Here is a 21,680-nt window from a genome sequence, read left to right on the forward strand (position 1 = left end):
AACATGTTTGCTGATGATGCTAAGATAATAGGAAGGATAAGAAACTTAGATGATTGTCATGCCCTTCAAGAAGACCTGGACAAAATAAGTACATTGAGCGCCACTTGGCAAATGGAATTTAATGTTAATAAATGCCATGTTATGGAATGTGGAATAGGAGAACATAGACCCCCACACAACCTATATATTATGTGAGAAATCTTTAAAGAATTCTGATAAAGAAAGAGATCTAGGGGTAGTTCTAGATAGAAAACTATCACCTGAGGACCACATAAAGAATATTGTGCGAGGAGCCTATGCCACGCTTTCTAACTTCAGAATTGCTTTTAAATACATGGATGGCGATATACTAAAGAAATTGTTCACGACTTTTGTTAGGCCAAAGCTAGAATATGCAACAGTTGTGTGGTGCCCATATCTTAAGAAGCACATCAACAAACTGGAAAAGGTGCAAAGACATGCTACTAAGTGGCTCTTAGGCAAACAATTAGGAAAGAACTGGTAACCAACAGTAAACTGGTACAAAACACTGTAGATAGAAGTAAGTCCATAGTAGTTTTTGGATGTTTAGAGAAGGAAATTCCATCTAGGGTGGACCGAGCAGCAGAAGAGATGAAAATCATAGAAAAAATAGTAGGAATTGGAGAAGGCCTAAATTCAAAGGAGCATGTCAGTGATTTTATGAGGATAGGAAAATATGAGAAAGACAAGAACTGCCCCTTAAGGGTGACGTTTAATTGAGTGAAAGATATGACAGAAGTGCTTCGGAATACCAGAAAACTGCAATGTGATAAGGATGGCAAACTTTGGTCAATAAGACAAGACCTCTCAATAGAGGACAGAGAAAAACTGAAAATGAACCTCACTGAAGCCAAACGTCTAAATGGGGATAGAAATGAAGAAGAGAAATTCTTTTTTTCTGCAAAGTGTCAGGGACTGGAAAGCTTGTGAAATGGTATATAAAGACAAAGCAACAAAATCATTAAAGGAAGGGAGTGTAAAGAACAAAGGGAAAGGGAACATATTCCTGAAAATAGTATATACCAATATAGATGGAGTGAGATAAAAAATATTGGAGTTGAAAGATATAATCAAGCTCAAAGTCCCAGATATTGTCGCATTATCAGAGACTAAACTTGAAGAAAATATTTTAAATGAGGTCGTGTTCCCAAGGGGCTCCTCAGTTTGGAGACGTGACAGGAAAACTAAGAAGGGGGGGGGGGGAGGAGTGGCTGTGCTGGTGAAAGAACACCTGAATGTAAGAGAATTAATGTTTGAAAACCCTAGAGATATTGACATAATGGCACTGCAGCTCTGTAATCAAGATAAGCTGATAATTTTAAATGCCTACAGCCCACCAGCAAGCAACACATGGACAAAGGAAGAACTGGATGACAAACGTGAGGGTCTCATAATAGTCATGAGAGAGATTATGGTAAGAGCTGACAAAGATAAATCCCGATTGTTGGTACTGAGGGACTTTAACTTTAAGGCAATAGATTGGGAGGCCTACGAGGCAAGAACAGAGGACATTTGGACAGGCAGGTTTGTAAACTTCATCTTGGAGACATTCATGTATCAACACGTCAAGCAGGCCACAAGAATGAGGGAAGGGGATGTTCCGTTAGTACTGGATCTAGTATTCACCAGGAAAGAAGAGGAGGTATTTAACATCCAGTACCTTCCTTCCTTGGGAAAGAGTGATCACGTCCTCTTGGACATTAAATACGCTATGCGATATACTCTAGTAAAGAATGGGGACAGTGAAACAGTTGTTAAACTCGATTTCAAGAGAGGACGCTATGGGGAACTTAGAATTTTTTTCTTGGGTATAATTGGACACACTTGTTGCTAGGCAAGGAAGTAAATGAGATGTATGCCAAATTTTGCACAATATATGATGAAGGCACACAAACATTCATACCAAAACAGACATGCAGACCTGGGAAACAGGGTTGGTTCAACAGCAATTGTGCGAGGGCCAGAGATCAAAAGACAAAAGCATGCAATCATTATAGAAAGAGGCCAAACCCCCAAACATACCAGCAATACAAAGATGCAAGAAACAACTACACGTCAGTAAGGAGAGAGGCAGAGAGGGACTTTGAGAACGGTATAGCAGACAAATGTAAATCAGATCCAGGCCTTTTCTATAAATTCATTAAAAGTAAGGTGCAGGATAATACTCAGAGGATAAAAATGGGGGACAGATACATGGAAAATGAAAAGGAAATGTGTTAAACATTAAACAAAAAGTTCCAAATTGTGTTTGTACAAAATGAGATCTTCAGAGAACCAGACACAATAAGAACTCCACAGAACAACATAGAGCATATAGAGGTGTCTAGAGACGAAGTGGAAAATATGCGAAAGGAGCTCAGTAAGAATAAAGCAGTTGGCCCAGATGGAGTTTCACCATGGGTTCTGAGAGAATGTGCATCTGAGCTCAGCATTCCATTTCACCTGATCTTTCAGGCATCCCGGTGTACAGGAGTCATAGCAGACATGTGGAAACAAGCTAACATAGTTCCAATCTACAAGAGTGGCAGCAGGGAAGACCCCCTCAATTATAGACCTGTATCAATTGACTAGTGTAATAGTGAAAGTATTGGAAAAACTAATCAAAACTAAATGGGTAGAACACCTGGAGAGAAATGATATTATATCAGACAGACAGTATGGTTTTCGATCTGGAAGATCCTATGTATCGAATTTGCTCAGTTTCTATGATCGAGCCACAGAGATTTTACAGGAAAAAGATGGTTGGGTTGACTGCATCTATCTGGACCTAAAAAAGCCTTTCAACAGAGTTCCACATAAGAGGTTGTTCTAGAAACTGGAAAATATTGGAGGGGTGACAGGTGAGCTTCTAAAATGGATGAAAAATTTCCTGATAGAAAAATGAGGGCAGTAATCAGAGGCAATGTATCGGACTGCAGAAATGTCACAAGTGGGGTACCACAGGGTTCAGTTCTTGCACCAGTGATGTTTATTGTCTACATAAATGATCTACCAGTTGGTATACAAAAATACATGAACATGTTTGCTGATGATGCTAAGATAATAGGAAGGATAAGAAACTTAGATGATTGTCATGCCCTTCAAGATGACCTGGACAAAATAAGTATATGGAGCACCACTTGGCAAATGGAATTTAATGTTAATAAATGCCATGTTATGGAATGTGGAATAGGAGACCATAGACCCCACGCAACCTATATATTATGTTTGAAATCTTTAAAGAATTTTGATGAAGAAAGAGATCTCGGGATGGTTCTTGATAGAAAACTATCACCTGAGGACCATATAAAGAATATTGTGCGAGGAGCCTATGCCACACTTTCTAACTTCAGAATTGCTTTTAAATACTGTACATGGATGGCGATATACTAAAAGAATTGTTCACGACTTTTGTTAGGCCAAAGCTAGAATATGCAGCGGTTGTGTGGTGCCCATATCTTAAGAAGCACATCAACAAACTGGAAAAGGTGCAAAGACATGCTACTAAGTGGCTCCCAGAACTGAAGGGCAAGAGCTATGAGGAGAGGTTAGAGGCATTAAATATGCCAAAACTAGAAGACAGAAGAAAAAGAGGTGATATGATCACTACGTACAAAATAGTAACAGGAATTTATAAAATCGATAAGGAAGATTTCCTGAGACCTGGAACTTCAAGAACAAGAGGTCATAGATTTAAACCAGCTAAACACAAATGCCGAAAAAATATAAGAAAATTCACTTTCGCAAACAGAGTGGTAGACGGTTGGAACAAGTTAAGTGAGAAGGTGGTGGAGGCCAAGACCGTCAGTAATTTCAAAGCGTTATACGACAAAGAGTGTTGGGAAGACGGAACACCACGAGCGTAGCTCTCATCCTGTAACTACACTTAGGTAATTACAGAGGGGGGAAAGGAAAAACCCCACTCTCCATAACCGTAAGTCCTGTTCACAGGGTAGAAAGCCCCGAGGAGGTCCAACGGGGCCCCAAGGCCCCCAAAGTCAGCCCCTCCCCAGCCCTGGGAACCTCCTCGGCAGGCCCCGGGGCAGAGTCGTCCCCCCAAAGCCCCAGTCTCACAAGAAAAAGCCGGGGGTAGCCGGAATTACTAAGGAAGGGAGCCCACTGGCAGACTCATACAACATGGCTGGAGGAACAGGCTCGAACGCCTCCATCGCTACCCCAGAAGGAGAAATCCCCGAGACCGCCCAAGTCTCAAGACCCTCGAATCCCTGCCCTGACCCCGAACCCACAGATGGTAAAGATCCGGATGGAGGGAGGAAGGGGGGCGGGGGGGTTGACCCGACGAAATACAACAGGGGAAAGACAAAGGGGCGCGGAGGGAAACAAAACCGAAGCAACCAACACCCCCAAGCCCCATCACAACAACCAAGACGGGGCAGCCTCGGGGTTTCTGGAGAGCAAACAACCTAGTGTGTTGCAACCACCTGAACCCAACATGCAATGCCCGTGCTGCCTGCACCCCGCATAGTCAGTATAAAACTGGGTAACCGAGTCACAAACAAGCAATGAAACTTGCAGGACTCCGAGTCAAAGGTGCCACCAACCCCACAGGCAGCAGACGGAGGCAAAAAACCAGCGTTGAATGTAATGAAACGCCATTTTCTGGGTGAGTCCCGGAGGCTTCCCGGAGTTATCCATGGCTGATATGGATACCCTAACTATTTTGCATCAGTCGATGTGGGTGGAGTTCTAGGCCTACCAGGGACCACGAGCCAGAACCTGGCCCCCTCAGAGAGGCACGGGGAGCAATGGCCCATAGAAATGCACATGTTATTTGGAGCATTCTATATCTGCCATCGACCGGGACAGGCACTCAGAAAGGTAAGCGCCACAAAACAAACCCCTATTCTGGTTAACAACAAAAATCGACAAACGAGTGGACAGAACTCCCCCAGGAAAACGAACTAACAAGCATGACGTCACACGAGCCGCGCCGCATGTCTGCGCAGCTCCCCCCTCCCCGGGAGGGGAAAGGGGGAGCCCCAGACCCCCGCGCCGGCGATCCCCGCCCCAGTTCTGAGGCTGGATATCAAAACCGCAAAAAAAAACGCCGACCGGAGGGCGGGAGGGTGCCGGGGAGCCTCCGGGACTCACCCAGAAAATGGCGTTTCATTACATTCAATGCTGGTTTTCTGGGGGGAGCCCCTATGGCTCCCCGGAGCTACCTCACCAAAGACTACCTAAGAAAACAAGGGGACATACCCGGGAGGCGGTCGGTGAATCACTCCTCAACACGAAGTCGAGACAACAACCCAAGGTATATCATTCGCCAGAAAAAAGGGAGAATGGCCGCAGACGAAGAAACCTATGATCACGACCATAGGAGCCAAAAACACTGCGCCTGAGAAGAGCAAGAAGCTCTGCCACATGACCCCCAAAGGCGAATGCCAACACAAAAAGAAAACCGAGGCAAAGCAAACCTGACCCCAAGGAGCCACAACCAAGGAGAAGAAAAACGGGAGAGCACCCTGTCCAAAGACCAGGACGACACAGGCAGTGCATAAGCAGGCCGGAGGCGTAACAACGCACGATACAACCTGCGAAACGGCGCAGGAGGAGTATCGATACCGAAGGCTAGCAGTAGAAACCAAGGTGCCAGACCCAGGAACGGCCCCAAGCGCCTCTACAACCTCCGCAAGCCAATCCTATGACAGCCCCAGGAGGGAAAAGAAAACGCAGGGCCAAAACGAAAATGCCACAAGTGTGCAAGTCCACCTCCACAAGTGCAGCTGACAGGGAAGGAACTCGCATAAGGAGCCGCCCCGCACCAACATCCCACAGAAGGGCAGGAGCGAAAAGACTCATTAAGAGGAGCAAAATCGCTCCCAGGAAAACTAGTAGCGCCGCGACAGCGCGAAGAGAAGAGATATTCACAAAAGAACAAAAAGGCCAACACCCAGAAGCTGCCGGGAAGAGGACCCACAAGCCCTAGAAAGGCCCAGAGGGAAGCCCAATCGAATGACGACAGACGCACCAGAAAACGGGCACAATGGACAAGGAACCGAGCCCAGGGAGGGGCCGACGCCCACAAAGCACGTGCAGAGAGGGGGAACGGAAAACCCCACACCACAAAACTGCAAGTCCCTCCCAGAGGGGTAGAAACACCCCGGCGGGGACCAATGGGGCCTGAGGCCCCGCACGTGAGCCCCACCCCAGCCCCGGGAACCCACCCTGCAGGCCCCGGGGCCGAGCTGTCCCCTCAAAGCCCCAGTGTCAAGAAAAACCCCGGGGCAGCCGTGAAAAACACGAAGGAAAGGAGCCCACTAGGCTCTGGAACTTGAACCGAAACCGGAGGATAGGCGAGGGGCGAGACGAAGACCCCAAGCCATCCCCAGCCAGCACAATGAGGCAAGGACAAGACAGAGAATCCAAGGAACATGGAAAAACCAGGCCCGGCACAGCAAGACCGGCAAGGAAGGAGAGCCCCAGAGGGAGCACGGAAGGGCCGAACATAACGCCACAACCAACCCAGACACGCAGCTGCAGTACCAAAACCGCAGCAAAACGTCACCACACTCCCAGAGGAAGCGACAGAGAAGATAGATAAATCGTACACGAGTGGCACACAAGGGGACACAGGCAGAAACCGAGCACCCAACTGAGTCACAGGGACGGTAGAAGAAACGTGTGCAGTGTAACAGGCAATCAAAGGAACACAGTAGGCAGCCCAACATGGGCTGACCCCTTACACAGCCCCAAGAGCAGAGATGAGTGCCCAAGAAGCACAGAATCCGCCCGACAGGCAAACGACAGGAGAGAGGCGGAAACAAAGAGCCAGAACCCAACCTGCAAACACAAGGAGGCGAACACAAAACCTCCAACACAGGAAAACGTACTACCAAACAGGCACCCCCACCGTTGCACTGCGGAACAAGGTGGAGGCGGGGCCCCGAACTCAAGCAAGGTTAGACAAGCATAGGAGAGGGGCAGGAGGAGTACAGGCAGGAACCGCCTCGGAAGGGACAAGAGGCCACCCGCAGACACCCGTGAACCGAGGAAGGAATCAGGTGGAGAGAGCAAGAGCTGCCACAGTATGAGCTAATAGCCCTGCAGTAGGCACCTCGGGTGATACGGTCCACGTTCTCAAGTACGTATGTACACCCATTCCTACTCCCAAAAACAAAAACAGCGTCAGGACGAAGGAGACGCCAAAACCGCTCCAACTCACCTGCAGAACATAGGCTCTGAAGGGCCATGATGCAAGCGTTCGAGTCCGTATCCGCCGGAGGCAGCCAGTGCGCCCATGCTGGAGAGGAGGGGAGCAGCGAACGAGGCTCCCCACCCGAAAACGCAGGGAAAACCACATGATGTCCCCACAGCGGCACTCCAGAACACCCCCAAAGCAACGGGGCACGGATTGGATTAAGAAAAGAGCGAGAGGCGTAACGTCAGCCCCCCGAGAGAAATGGAAGCAGAACACGTGTGCACACCGCCCGGAACTAAACCAAACTCCCACGGCGCATGCGCAGGATGCGAAAGAAAGTAGCCCAACAAGGCGAGAAGTAACCCAACCAGGCAAGAAGTAGCCCAACCAGGCGCGAAGTAGCCCAACCAGGCGAGAAGTAGCCCAACAAGGCGAGAAGTAGCCCAATAAAGCGAGAAGTAGCCCAACAAGGTGAGAAGTAGCCCAACCGGCTACAAGGAGCCCAACCTGTCCAGAACAAAACTGTCCAGGGGCCGAGTCGACCTCCAAAGCCCTGGCCCCACAAGAAAAAGCCGGGGCAGCCGAGAGAGCTGAAAGAGAAGGGGCCCACTGGTCAGACCCCGGAGCATCAGCCGGAGGAACAGACTCGAATGCCTCCGCAGCTACCCCGGACGGGGCAACCCCCGAAATTGCCCAAGTCTCAGAACCTCTAACCCCGCCCCGACCCCGAAGCCTGCAGATGCGTAAGGGCCGGAAGCAGGAGGGGGAAAAACAAGGGGGGGTGTGGAAGAACCAAGGCCGAAGCGACCAAAACCCCCAAGTCTGGGTCCCTACACAAGCAGGGCAGCATCGGGGCATCCGGGGAAGCGACAAACCAGAGCGCGTTGCAACATCCTACCCTGCAACGCGCGAGCTGCCTGCACCCACGGGAATTCATCAGCAGACTGGGTGAATGGAGTCATGAACAAGCAACAAAGCTCGCAGGACTCAAGGGTCGAATGTGTCACCGACCCAACAGGCAGCATGACGAAGGCAAACACAAGGAGAGTCACCCTGAGACAAGGGGACAGAGCAACCCTCAACTCGCACAAAGCGAGAGGGGACGCAAGGGTCTCCACTACCGGACCCGAGAGCCCCCGGGGGGTTTCCCAGGGCCCCAAGACTGGGTCTGCTAAGGGTTATCCCAGGCAGGGCACTGCTAACCGGCGCCCCAAACTACCAAGCAAACTGCTAAAGCTGAACCCACGGGACGTGTCCACTCACGAGGGCAAAGCAGGGGGTGCCACCACACAAACGAACCTAATATAAGGGGGGGGGGGGAACACAAGGCAGACCCCCCTACCAGGCAAAAACAAATATAAAAGAAAAACCACACAAGTGGACAACGTACCCAGAAGGAACAGAGCCGGCCGCTGTCATAGGTGAAAACTAGCTACGCAGTACCCTGCGCCCCACCAGTGCTATAACTACCACTTACCCCAAGGTAAACAAGGAAGTAAAACCCCCAAACCCTCGGGGCGGCCAAACGCCAAGCAGCGAAAAACCAACAGAGGTAGACCCAAGGTGACTTGTGGAAGGCAACCCCAAGCCCCAAGGGCAGTACTTATAGGGCACTCAGGGAAGGTGACCTTAAGCACATGCAGCCCGAGTACCTGAGAATACTACTCCCAGCTCACACGACCACCGTAAGAGCAGCACTGCAAACAAGTCACAGCACAGAGAAAAGACTGGAGCTGGAGCCACACGACTGTGCAATACCCCATCAGCCGAGGAACTGGGGCGGGGATCGCCGGCGCGGGGGTCTGGGGCTCCCCCTTCCCCCTCCCGGGGAGGGGGGAGCTGCGCAGACATGCAGCGCAGCTCGTGTGACGTCATGCTTGTTAGTTCGTTTTCCTGGGGGAGTTCTGTCCACTCGTTTGTCGATTTTTGTTGTTAACTAGAATAGGGGTTTGTTTTGTGGTGCTTACCTTTCTGAGTGCCTGTCCCGGTCGATGGCAGATATAGAATGCTCCAAATCACATGTGCATTTCTATGGGCCATTGCTCCCCGTGCCTCTCTGAGAAGGCCAGGTTCTGGCTCGTGGTCCCCGGTAGGCCTAGAACTCTACCCACATCGACTGATGCAAAATAGTTAGGATATCCATATCAGCCATGGATAGCTCCGGGGAGCCGTAGGGGCTCCCCCCAGAAACAGGGAGAGTCACCATGAGACAAGGGGACAGAGCAACCCTCGAACTCACACAAAGCGAGGGGGGACTCAGGGGTCACATCAATCGGATCCACGCGGCCCCATGGGGATTCCCAGGGTTCTGAGACGGAACTCACGCTCAGGGAAGCCCAGGCAGGGTACTGCTAACCCACACCCAAGTCTACCAAACAACTTTCTAAGAACTGAACCCCCGGGACGTGTACACTCACAGGAACCCAGCAGGGAAAACCACCTGAAGAAGAAAAGTACTCAGTATACAGGGGGCAAGAACCAAGGCAGACACCCCCGCCAACCAGGCAAGCAAACAAAAAAGAAAAAGAAAACCCCGCAAGAGGACAGCGTACCCAGGCAAAACAGAGCCGGCCGCTATGATTGGTGAAAACAAGCTGCGCAGTACCCTACGCCCCTACTAGTGTAAACTGCCCCCGTACCCTAAGACGAACAAGGGAGACAGAACACTCAAGCACAAAAAGGGCGGCCAAAAACCAAGCAGTAAATGGCCTAGGAGAGGCAGAACCCAAGAAACTTGTGGAAGGTGGCCCCAAGCCCCAAGGGCAGTACTTACTGGGCACCTAGGGAGGGAAACCCTAGGCGCATGCAGCCCAAGTACTGAAGAATCACTCCTGACTCACGTACCACCTAGAAGACAAGTTACCACACACAAGGTAAAGTGCTGAAAAACTGGAGCCAGAACATACGACTGTTGCCTATAGCATCAGCCTCAAAACCAAGAGGTGGATTGCCGGCATGGGGGTCTGGGGCTCCCCCTTCCCCCTACCGGGGAGGAGGGAGCTGCACAGACAGCGGCGCAGTCACGTGTGACATCATACTCGTTTGCCCGTTTCGGTTTGGGGGAGTTCTATCCACTTGTTCGGCTTTTCATCGCAATTTTCACCAGAATAGGGGTTTGTTTTGGGACGCTTCCCTTTCTGGGTGCCTGACCCGGTCGATGGCAGACATAGAATGCTTCCACCCCCACGGGGGTTTCTATAGGCCACTGCTCCTCGTGCCTCTTCTGCGGGGGGGCCAGGTTCTGGCTCGTGGTCCCTGGTAGGCCCACAGAACTCCATACACATGACTGATGCCAAAGTCTGACATTAGCATATCAGCCTGGATAGCTCTGAGGAGCTGACGAGGCTCCCTCTAGAAAAAGAGTTGCATCTACACGTGAAGGTATTTCACAAGTGAGGAGAAAGGATCATATGAATCATCATCTTAAAGGGGAGGTAAGAGTCATGTGATTAATCAGTTTCAAAATAAAGAAATACACTATCCAGTACAGTTATACAGCACTATGCAAATCCCATATTAATAAAAATTAGATATACCTGTACTGTATATATATATATATATGTTATATAATACTACGGATGTTAATACAGGAGCAGAATGGCATAAGTTTACCCATATCAAAAGAGTCTGATACATTGAAGGTTTAGAGAAATTGAGAAGCAAATTTTATGATTATTTGGAAAGGATTGGCATTCTACTACCAGTATGAAAAAAGCTGAACAATGTAATGTTGATAGTCAATAGCACAAACAGATAATTAATTTATGATGTCATGCAATTTATCGTGGTTGTTGCTAGCAATTTATCTCTTTAGTGTTTGAATCCAGCATTATTTATTATTGAGTAAAAATGTGAATATGTGATGGATTCTTTGATGATTGTAAAAGTTTGAATGGCTTCTATGGCTTGTGTATCTGCATGTTCATTTGAGGCAACACCTATTTAACTGAATACCAAACAAACCTCTATTTTTTTATATCTGTTAAAGATGAGATACAACCAATGTTGAATTTGTATTACTTTAGTTAAAATACTTTGACCATGCTATTTTAACTGTACATTTTATATTATAAACTTAACATGTATGCCTTGAATGCATCAGAGCCAGGGGATTAAATGTTTGGAAAAGCACAAGATGTAGACATTTTCATAATAAAAAATTTGAAGATTAATAGAACTACAAACTAATCATCTGTAAAGATGTTTGCCACCTTCCCAGACTATACTCACATGGGTCGTTTTCCTGCAAGTCTGGCAGCAGCATCCATGAGGTATGCGGGAAGCCAGTGTTGCAGAAGGACGGCAATGGTATTGAGTGTCTTGTGCTGAGTGAAGTGAAGATTTGGATACCAGACCACATCATTCATGGCATTCCTCCGCAAGGCTGATATCCCGTGTTCATTTATCTCTCCCCACCTCACAGGCCGCTCCATGCCCGACACACAGTTGTACACTCTCAATTCAGTGTTTTGTCTGATAAAAGATTCATTAATTACCAGTAATTAGTGGTTGCATTTTTTTTATTTTATACAAAGGCACAATAAGAAATACTGTATACCCTTAACCCTTAAACTGCGCAACGCGCCTGCAGGCTCACGTCTGGTTTGCGCAACGCGCCTCTGGGTATTTGTATTTTTCACGTTCCATTCAAATCTCCCGCGGCTACATGGGGTTCACATCAGGTTCCTCAGGGCTCTTGTAAACAGACGCCATCTTTAAAAAAAATCGTGGTTCACATTCCCGGGTGTGGGAGCCTCAGTAGTGTGTGAGCAACCAAGGCTGGCGCTCGCAGCATGAGCGCACAGCACTGCTGTTCAGCATGTGACCACAGCATCGCCTAATAATGTCAATATATATATATAACTTGTATTATTTAGCTATGATAGTGTTATATTAGAGCCTGAGTGTGATAATGACTGGGTACAATGTTCAAATATCAGTGATTCAATGCTGTTCACGATGTTCACAGCGCTAGCCACAGCACCACAGCATTATTTCGTTCATCTAGGAATCTTCAAATGATTTCTTAGGTTCCTTTTCAAAATAAACGTGTGGTCATTTATTCATTTACAGGAATTAGTGACCAAGATTGTGATAATAGCAGGATTGTGGTTATAATTAGCGTTGTGCGTAGTATTGTGGAAGGAGGAATTTTGATGAGGGAGGGAGGGCGAGAATTGAGGTAGCCTCATTGTGTGTGTGTGGCTGCCACTCTTGTTTTGCTCACCATACTAGCTTAGTGGTTCGCTATGGGCAACACATATGTACATGGGCATATAGTGTGTGTGTATATAGTGTAAGAACAGCAACAGGAGAATGTTGAGAGGAGCTATTTTGGTGAGGGAGGTGACATAATCGTAGCGTCGTCTGCTGTGTGATTTTTCATGCAGTGTATGGTGGCCACTGTACTGTTTGGACACAATACCGGCTTACTTGCATAGTTCTGGTAAATAAAACATGTAGATAGGTATATAGAACATGTGTAATAAGAACTATAACAATATGGTGGGAGGAGCAATGTTGGCGAGTAAGATGTTGGAGTGAGGGAGACTGGCTGGGTGTGGCTGCTCTCACTCGAGGTGTTCTGAATGCGTTCACGGCCAAATGCTCCTATTGGCCCATACGAGGCAGCTGTTATTGGCCCATACGAGGCAGCTGCTATTGGCCCATACGAGGCAGCTGCTGTTGGCCCATATGAGGCAGCTGCTGTTGGCCCATACGAGGCAGCTGCTATTGGCCCACACGAGGCAGCTGCTATTGGCCCATACGAGGCAGCTGCTATTGGCCCATACGAGGCAGCTCCTATTGGCCCACATGAGGCAGCTGCTATTGGCCCACACGAGGCAGCTGCTATTGGCCCGTACGAGGCAGCTGCTATTGGCCCATACGAGGCAGCTGCTATTGGCCCATACGAGGCAGCTGCTGTTGGCCCATACGAGGCAGCTGCTGTTGGCCCATACGAGGCAGCTGCTATTGGCCCACACGAGGCAGCTGCTATTGGCCCATACGAGGCAGCTGCTATTGACCCATACGGGGCAGCTGCTATTGGCCCATACGGGGCAGCTGCTATTGGCCCATACGGGGCAGCTGCTATTGGCCCATACGGGGCAGCTGCTATTGGCCCATACGGGGCAGCTGCTATTGGCCCATACGGGGCAGCTTATATTGGCCCATACGAGGCAGCTGCTATTGGCCCATACGAGGCAGCTGCTATTGGCCCATACGAGGCAGCTGCTATTGGCCCATATGAGGTAGCTGCTATTGGCTCATACGAAGCAGCTTCTACGCGGTGTTCTGAATGCGTTGATGGTGAATGTATATAGTGTGTGACAGTGTATAGTGTGTAAATAGATTGTATATATACACAAATTAGCATGATACATAGTAAATATGTGCTGCATATGTGTACACAAGTTTCATGCACGTAACACAGTGTCTACGGACAGTACGGATGTTGTACTGCGATATTATAGTGTACGTGTTCATTATACATTGAATTGGCACATAAAAACATGAAAATGTATTTGGAAAGGTGCACAAAAAATGAATGAAAATATATTCGCGGCAACTCGCGCGCCCCGCCCCGAGTGCCCCACCGCACCTGAGAGCTTACGGCACGGGCGCACGGGGAATGATGACGTCACGCCCCAACTTCTGGACCCCATAGCAGCCAAAGTAAGTACAATTTCGACTTTTTTTTTACATACCCATACTGAGGGAAGGGTTTTTGACACTTTAAAAAGAAAAAAGAATTTTTTCCACAGAATTTATTTCCTGAGCACTGCGGGGGTGTCACATTTGGAGGCAACGCAGTTAAGGGGTTAAGGACTTTGTGGTACATGTATATCTTTTGAACTTATCTAGAAATCATTAAATATAAAGATTCACAATACACTGTATTTATCCACAAAATCACTGCCTATGCAGTACATAGTTCTAAATATAAATTCATATACAACTGGGAAAACATTTGTGCTTTTCAAGATTCAACTCATATTATACTCTGTATTTTAGAAAAATCTAAATATATACTGTAACTATTATTTACAAATCCCTTTATGTGAGAGATATGAGAGATGAGGAACAATGTAGGCCTTCATATCACTCTCATGTATGCTCAGCTTATATACTGTACTATCACACAAACTGAAACTATTCTTCCACACTACTAGAGCACTTCACTCTCACTCCCTGTGGACAGTGTAGACTTTCACTGTTGACTGAAACCTACACCTTCATTCACTATCAATATTTTTCTTATATAGTTTCACATACATTAGTTTGATTAACATCTTTGCATGTAACACCTATACTTCTTACTCTTTATACATCACAATATTTAAAATGCAGCAAATCATGCCTAAAGAATCACAAATACTGTATTAAGGCATGGGAATAATGAAGTATACCTTTGACCTAAAAAAAAAAAAAAGTGGTCATCTAGCTGTACAAATTGTTTGTGTACCACCGCCACCTCCTTACTGTATCCAAGTGTGAAGACATCGTCTACAAAGCAATTTTCATTCTAGCACATTACTGCATTTAGGTATGAAGTTTGGCAAATTGTTGTAAATAGCAGCATTGCAGGGCACTGCAATTGCATCGCAAAAATACTGTAGTGTTTCAGGCAAAAAATTTTCATGCTTGTTAATCATTCTATAAATGAAACATTTTGCAGTTTTCATATATGTATTACTTTGGTCATTATGTTGGCCAAGTATTGTACATACTATTGTCACACAAGCTTCAACAGATGGTGCTGCAATATTTGCTACTCTCTGTTTAACCCTTTAGTGGACAGTATTTCTACAACCAAGCTACCAAACAGTACTGAATTTTTAAAATGTATAAAATTTCCCCATCCCATAAGAGTGGGAAATGTGGTAAGGATAATAATTATGAATAAACAAATGAATAAATGAATGAATGAATGAATGAATGAATGAATGAATGAATGAATGAATGAATGAATGAATGAATGAATGAATGAATGGATGAAAAACATATACTTTACAGTACGTTCAATACAATTTCAAATGTAAAGATTTTGTACCAGCAGCTGAAGTACAGTAATGAGGTCCTAATCTATCTTTACATACCCCTGGAAGTGCTTTTAGTGATAGATTTGTATGCAAAAGTAAGGAAACTACAAACAAAAATCATATATTTTAATATCTATGATGTCTAGGGGCAGTTCGGTATTCAAACACTGGCACACAAAATTTAAACATCATATGATGTTGACCGATGCCCCAAACTTCTACAGAGCATCCCATGATACTGGCCGAAGCAGATGGAGGGACATGTGTCTACATGAATAATTAAAACATCATATGATGTTGACCGATGCCTTATGCTTATAGAGAAAATCATATGATGCTGACCGAAGCGGGGGCTGGAGGGAAGTGCATCTGCCATCAAGATTGTAGGGGCACTGAAGTGGCGAGAGGCCTCATGTAACTGCAGGGTGATGCCATTGATGCCTATGGGCAACTCATGAAACCATATGGTTCACCTCAGTCTTCAAACACTGCTGCGAAAATTAAAAACATCATATGATGTTGACCAGTACCCTACAGAGAAAGTCATATGAAGATGATCAAGGTTTAACCCTTATGCTGCTCTGCACATCACATAATGTGTGCCTCAGAGTTGCTTCAAATGTCATGTGATATTTACATCCTTCCCATGTTATTTTCGATCATCAACTGAAGCCTGGTATCTCCTGCACTCAGGCAATTGCCTGCCATCTTTGGAAAAGATATCTTCGGTCTCAGTACCCTTCACCTTCCCACAGCCAACCAATTTTACCGACCTCAAGATAGCCACTATGACACACATTCACCCATTGACACCACCAAAATATTCACAAATTTTTCAGAACTAAGGGTATATTAATGTTCGGATAGTGATGCTAAATGTAATACAACAGATTAGGAAATAGACAAGGCCAAAAGTGATGGCATCATGTGGGAAGGGGGCTCCACGGATCACTTTCCACTACATTTTTCATCTTGTGTGAGAACACTACAACTATGGATAAGAAATAAATTTTTGCTATTGTAGAATTTTGCATAGAAATCTATCACTTTCAAATGTTTATTTTTACTCTTAGCCACATATAGGGCAGAGATTTTGAACCTTTGGGCTTAGTTTGAGGGTTAAAGGTTACGATAAGTTATGTACTGTATCCCCATTTCCTTCTAAGTATGCAGGGTGGTAAGCACTAATTATGTTACCCTTGCTATTAGGTCATATCCAGTATTTCCAATACCATCAAGGTAGCAAGCCTCACATTTTCTAACTAGATGATATGTTTCTTCAGTTGAAGCTACTAACACCACAGCTGCATAGCCCAACTTTGATCTGATGAATGTTACAAATATGTTTCCAGTACTTTTCTATCTATATAATTTAAAATCAACTAGGACAGCATTGCATGGTATATGAATGGATGAGTGGTGTGCAAGATTTGTCCTGTATAGTTAGGTTATTCAGTAATAATTTAGTTGCTCTATGTACCCATAGGCCTAACTAAGAAGCCTAGAGTACAGTACTTAACAGTCTTGTATTACAAAGTACGTCAAGCATGCTCAGTAGTACAGTAGACTCCCGCTCAAACCTGTTTTACTGTTTTGCAGTCTTTCGTGAGGCTCGATTTAGGGATTGAAAAACATTTAATGCAGTTCTAGTAAAAAAAACATGCTCTTTCCATATATAAAAATGCCTTATTTTTTTTTTATAGAGTACAGTGGAACCTCGGTTGATGACTGCCCTAGAGGACAAATTTTTTGGAAAACGACATCAAATTCATTGTAAAATTTGAATTGATACACGATGGTTTACTTGGAAGATGATGTCTGTTCATACACGTATGGGTCGAACGAGCAGGTGGTGCTTGCGGGCGAGGAGCAAGACGCTCTCAGTTTGTTTACAAGTCTATCCTGCATAGTGACGACTGATCTTGAATTCTTTGTAAAGAATTTCATTGTTTTTCTGTTGTTTTTTTTTGTTTTCTGAACAGTAAAGTTCGTATTATATATCATGCCATGGGTCTCAGGATAGTGAGGGAACTGGATGGATGGATGGTGAGGGGACCAGATGGATGGATGGTGAGGGGACCGGATGGATGGATGGTGAGGGGACCAGATGAATGGATGGTGAGGGGACCGGATGGATGGATGGTGAGGGGACCGGATGGATGGATGGTGAGGGGACTGGATGGATGGATGGTGAGGGGGCCGGATGGATGGATGGTGAGGGGACTGGATGGATGGATGGTGAGGGGGCCGGATGGATGGATGGTGAGGGGACCGGATGGATGGATGGTGAGGGGACCGGATGGATGGATGGTGAGGGGGCCGGATGGATGGATGGTGAGGGGACTGGATGGATGTGTAGCGAGTAGATTATCCCAATAATATACTCGCTCCACCATCCATCTAGAGCGAGTATATTATCTACTCGCTACAGATGGATGGTGAGGGGGCCGGATGGATGGATGGTGAGGGGACCGGATGGATGGATGGTGAGGGGACTGGATGGATGGATGGTGAGGGGACTGGATGGATGGATGGTGAGGGGACTGGATGGATGGATGGTGAGGGGGCCGGATGGATGGATGGTGAGGGGACCGGATGGATGGATGGTGAGGGGACCGGATGGATGGATGGTGAGGGGACTGGATGGATGGATGATGAGGGGACTGGATGGATGGATAGGGGGTGGATGGATGGATGGATGGATGGATGATGACGGGGGACTGGATGGATGATGGGGTGGACCTCTGTCCACCACACAGCTCCCTCCCCCGCTTCCCCCATACCCTCATCCTGCCACTGGACCCTCCCCACTACACACAGAAATCACAATAGCATGATATATCAAATGAACGAATCCACAAAGGCCGTGATGAGGGTTCAAACTTACGCCCGGGATGATCCCAGACGCTGCCTTAGTCGATTGCACCTTTTTCTGTGTGTACTGAAGTAAGGGCAAAGAGGTAGAACAGCGTGTTGATAGAGCCCGAGTGCATGGGGGGAATTGTGTAAAACCCTGGTTTCTGTCTCGGAGAGGCTGCAGGATCCGAGTTAGGTCAGTAGAACTTCCGGTTGCAATTCTTTTGACCATGTCATGGCACAATCGACTAAGGCAGCATCTGGGATTATCCCAGGCGTAAGTTCGAATCCTCATCTCGGCCCTTGTGAATTTATCCTCCTCACTACCTTCATCCCCCCACACCTCACCCCTCCCCCGCCAATGGACTCTCCCCGTTACCTTCATCCCCTACAGTGCACGCTCCCCTCTACCCCCATAACCCCATCCTGCCACTGGACCCTCCCCCTCTACCCCCAAAACCTCATCCTGCCAGGACCCTCCCCCTCTACACCCCCCCCCCCAGGTTTACCCTCCCAGCTACATCAGGACGGTATTAATATAGTCTTCGTTGCTACCAGCTGGTGGACCAGGAGGCAGACTGCATGACATTAAAGTCTTGTTGTTTACTGACTGTGAAAGCCTGATTGACTGTAAATGGCTGAATGACTAAATGCCTAACTGGTTGCTACCACAACTGTGAATGCTTGACTGCCTTTGGTTATGTCTGCCTGTGACTGGTCTTGACAGTGAATGCTTGACTGCCTTTGGTTATGACTGCCTGTGACTGGTCTTGACTGTGAATGCTTGACTGACTTGTGACTAAGTGACTGGTTCTGACTGGCTGCCACATAACAGAGGTAGTGAAATGTTTGAAAGGAAAATCTGAACCAGTGATGCAGATACAAAAGAGTTTAATGCGAGCAGGGGATGGTCTCACCATCTCCCCCTCCACCTCACCCTCCTCATACACCAACACTGCTCCTCCCTCCCTCCTCATCGTCTGTCATACGCCACCAAGTCATCAGTAAATTAAAGTGCAGTTAAATGTTCACTTATTTTAATTATAGTTTATATTTATTCCTGATTGTTTTGTGTATGAAAAATATGAGTAGTATTCTGTATAAAATGCATTTTTAAGTTAATATTTTTGGGGGTGCAGAATGGATTAATACAATTCACATTATACCTTATGAGTAAATTTGTTTTGGTTGACAACTTTTTGGCTGACAACGCATCTCTGGGAACAGATTACGATCGTAAACGAAGTACTTATTTGCTGCTAGCTGAACAGAGGCATCAGGTAAAAGAAAACATCACCAAAACACTTTTGTCTTGCCACAGGAATTGAACCCAATACCTTTTCGCTGAAACTCGACTGCGCTTACTACTAACTACACTACTGTATATCATGGGAAAAAATAAAAAATTTGTTATTCAGAGAACACACTTTTCTGACTGGCCCTTCAGCACCAACAACAGCATTGAAACTGCTAAGTGGAAGGTGTCACCCAACTCAGCCAAGCCCTGAAAAGCTACATAAAAAAAAAAATGCATTGAATTTAACGAAATGTCATTTTCTAGGTGAGCTCTAGAGGCTCCCTGAAGCTATGAAGCTATCCAGAGTCATCAGTTAGGTGAGTTCTGTGCCTACTGGGGACCACAAGCTAGAACTTGGCCTCCTCAGAGAGGCGCAGGGAGCAATGGCCATATGAGCCCTCTACATTTAGAGTATGTCATTTCTGCCATCGACCAGGGAAAGCACCCAGAAAGGTAGGCAAAACAATACAAACCCTCTACTGGTGATGAGGCTCCCCCCTTCCCCCTCCTGAGGAAGGGGGGAGCCCCAGACCCACTGCGCTGGCAGTCCACCCTCCAGCTCGAGGCTGAATGTCAAAACACGCAAAAAAAACGCCGACGACTGGGGAGTAAGGGGGGTTGCCGGGGAGCCTGCAGGTCTCACACAGAAAATGACATTTCATTACATTCAATGATGGTTTTCTGGGGGAAGCTCCTTTGGCTCCCCGGAACTACATCACCAAAGACAAAAACTAGAGGGACCTACCTGGGAAACTGTCGGTGCTCGCACCTCAACTCGAAGTCGAGACAACAGGCTGCAACCGCCGACCCAAGGCGACACAGGCCCAACTAGGCCCAGGAACATTAACGGGGTAGTGTGCAGCCAGGACCTTGCTTGACCTCCAAAAACCCCGTGCCCAAATGTCAGCCCAGGACATATTACTGAAGACGGCAGCCAACACAGCAAACTTACGAACGTCATGGGCACAGGGATAGACTGCAGGCTGGCTAGACCGAATAACCCTGAGGACGACCTGAGAGATTCGAATCCTAGAACAGGGATGAAGAGAAACCGGATCAACCCAAAGCACGTCCCCGGTCACTGAGGCTGTGGCGCGCAAATAACGGCGGAGAGCCACAACCGGACACAACATATGATGCACCCCCAGCCTGACCAATCAAGCATCAACAAGCCAAGACCCCTCCAGGAAGCAGCAGTCTCATTCTTCGCCAGAAAAGGAAATTGCTGCAAACAAACGAACCTATCACCACGACCAATAGAGCAGAAAGCCTTGCGCTGTACGAGAGCATGAATCTCCCCAACCCGACTTCCCCCCCCCTGAGGCCAATGACACCAAGAAAAAGAGTCTAAGAAAAACAATCCTGAACCGAAGGGGCCACGACAAACCGAGGAGAAGATAAATAAGAGAGCACTCTGTCCAAAGACCAGGACGGCTCAGGTGGCGCATGAGCAAGCAAGAGGTGAAATAACACCTAAGACAGCTTGTGAAACTGTGCAGAAGAAACATCAATACCGAAAGCAAGCTGTAGCGGCTCCGCCAGCACTGCACGATATAAGGCGACAGTATTTGGCAAAAGATGACAGTCCTGAAACAGCCACGAGAGAAAGGACAAAACAACCTTAACCAAAAGCGAAGTACAGCGTGACGAAGAGATAAAAAGAACCGGAAGAACCGTCAGGAAACTTCATACTGCTGCCGAGATGAAGCCCATAGGTGGGACACCATCAAAGAAGATACCTGATCACCATAAAGATGGTGATAGACTCGAGTTAAGAGGACCAATCGCGAAGACTCAAGGAGAAGATCGAACCAGTCTCATAACGGACCAGACCGATCTGCTGAAAAAGGTGGAGCTACGGGAAAACCTCTGAGTTCGGACACCAAGCATGCAGTGCCTGAAACCAAGGCTGGGCCGGCCACCATGGGGCCAAAAGGACTACTCGTCCCTGGTAAGTCTCCAAGCGAGCCAAGACCTGGAGCAATAGCTGAACCGGGGAGAGGAGGTACAGGAGCCCCCACCTCGACCAGTTCTGCCGCAAGGCATTGACCCCGATGGCCTCACAGTCGGGGAAGGGCGCTACATATACTGGAAAACGCCTTGACCATGCCGACACAGAGATCCACCTCCAGGCGCCCAAATGTTTTACAGAGCCAACTGAATGAGTCAGCGTCGACCGTCCATTCCGCAAACAGGAGAATGAACCAGGACAGGCTGTCTGCCAGAACGTTGGACACCCCCTTGGACATGAACAGCCAGGAAAGCCAAACCCCGAGAACTCAGCAGATGAGTCACCCGAAGCGACCAGCCCCAAGGAACCAAG

The 21,680-nt window shown here is 47.2% G+C and overlaps 1 protein-coding gene across 4 annotated transcripts in view; it reads right to left on the reverse strand.

Moving 5' to 3' along the window:
* Positions 1-21,680, reverse strand: part of LOC123769434 (putative fatty acyl-CoA reductase CG5065) — a 274,956-nt gene that overhangs the window by 12,333 nt on the left and 240,943 nt on the right. For all 4 annotated transcript variants that reach the window (XM_069308829.1, XM_069308832.1, XM_069308830.1 and 1 more), the window contains exon 7: positions 11,393-11,635. In XM_069308829.1, coding sequence (XP_069164930.1) covers positions 11,393-11,635 — 243 coding nt within the window. The remainder of the gene's footprint in view (positions 1-11,392; positions 11,636-21,680) is intronic.

The sequence above is a fragment of the Procambarus clarkii genome, chromosome 63, assembly GCF_040958095.1.
Source record: "Procambarus clarkii isolate CNS0578487 chromosome 63, FALCON_Pclarkii_2.0, whole genome shotgun sequence".
In the NCBI taxonomy this organism is placed as follows: Eukaryota; Metazoa; Arthropoda; class Malacostraca; order Decapoda; family Cambaridae; genus Procambarus; species Procambarus clarkii.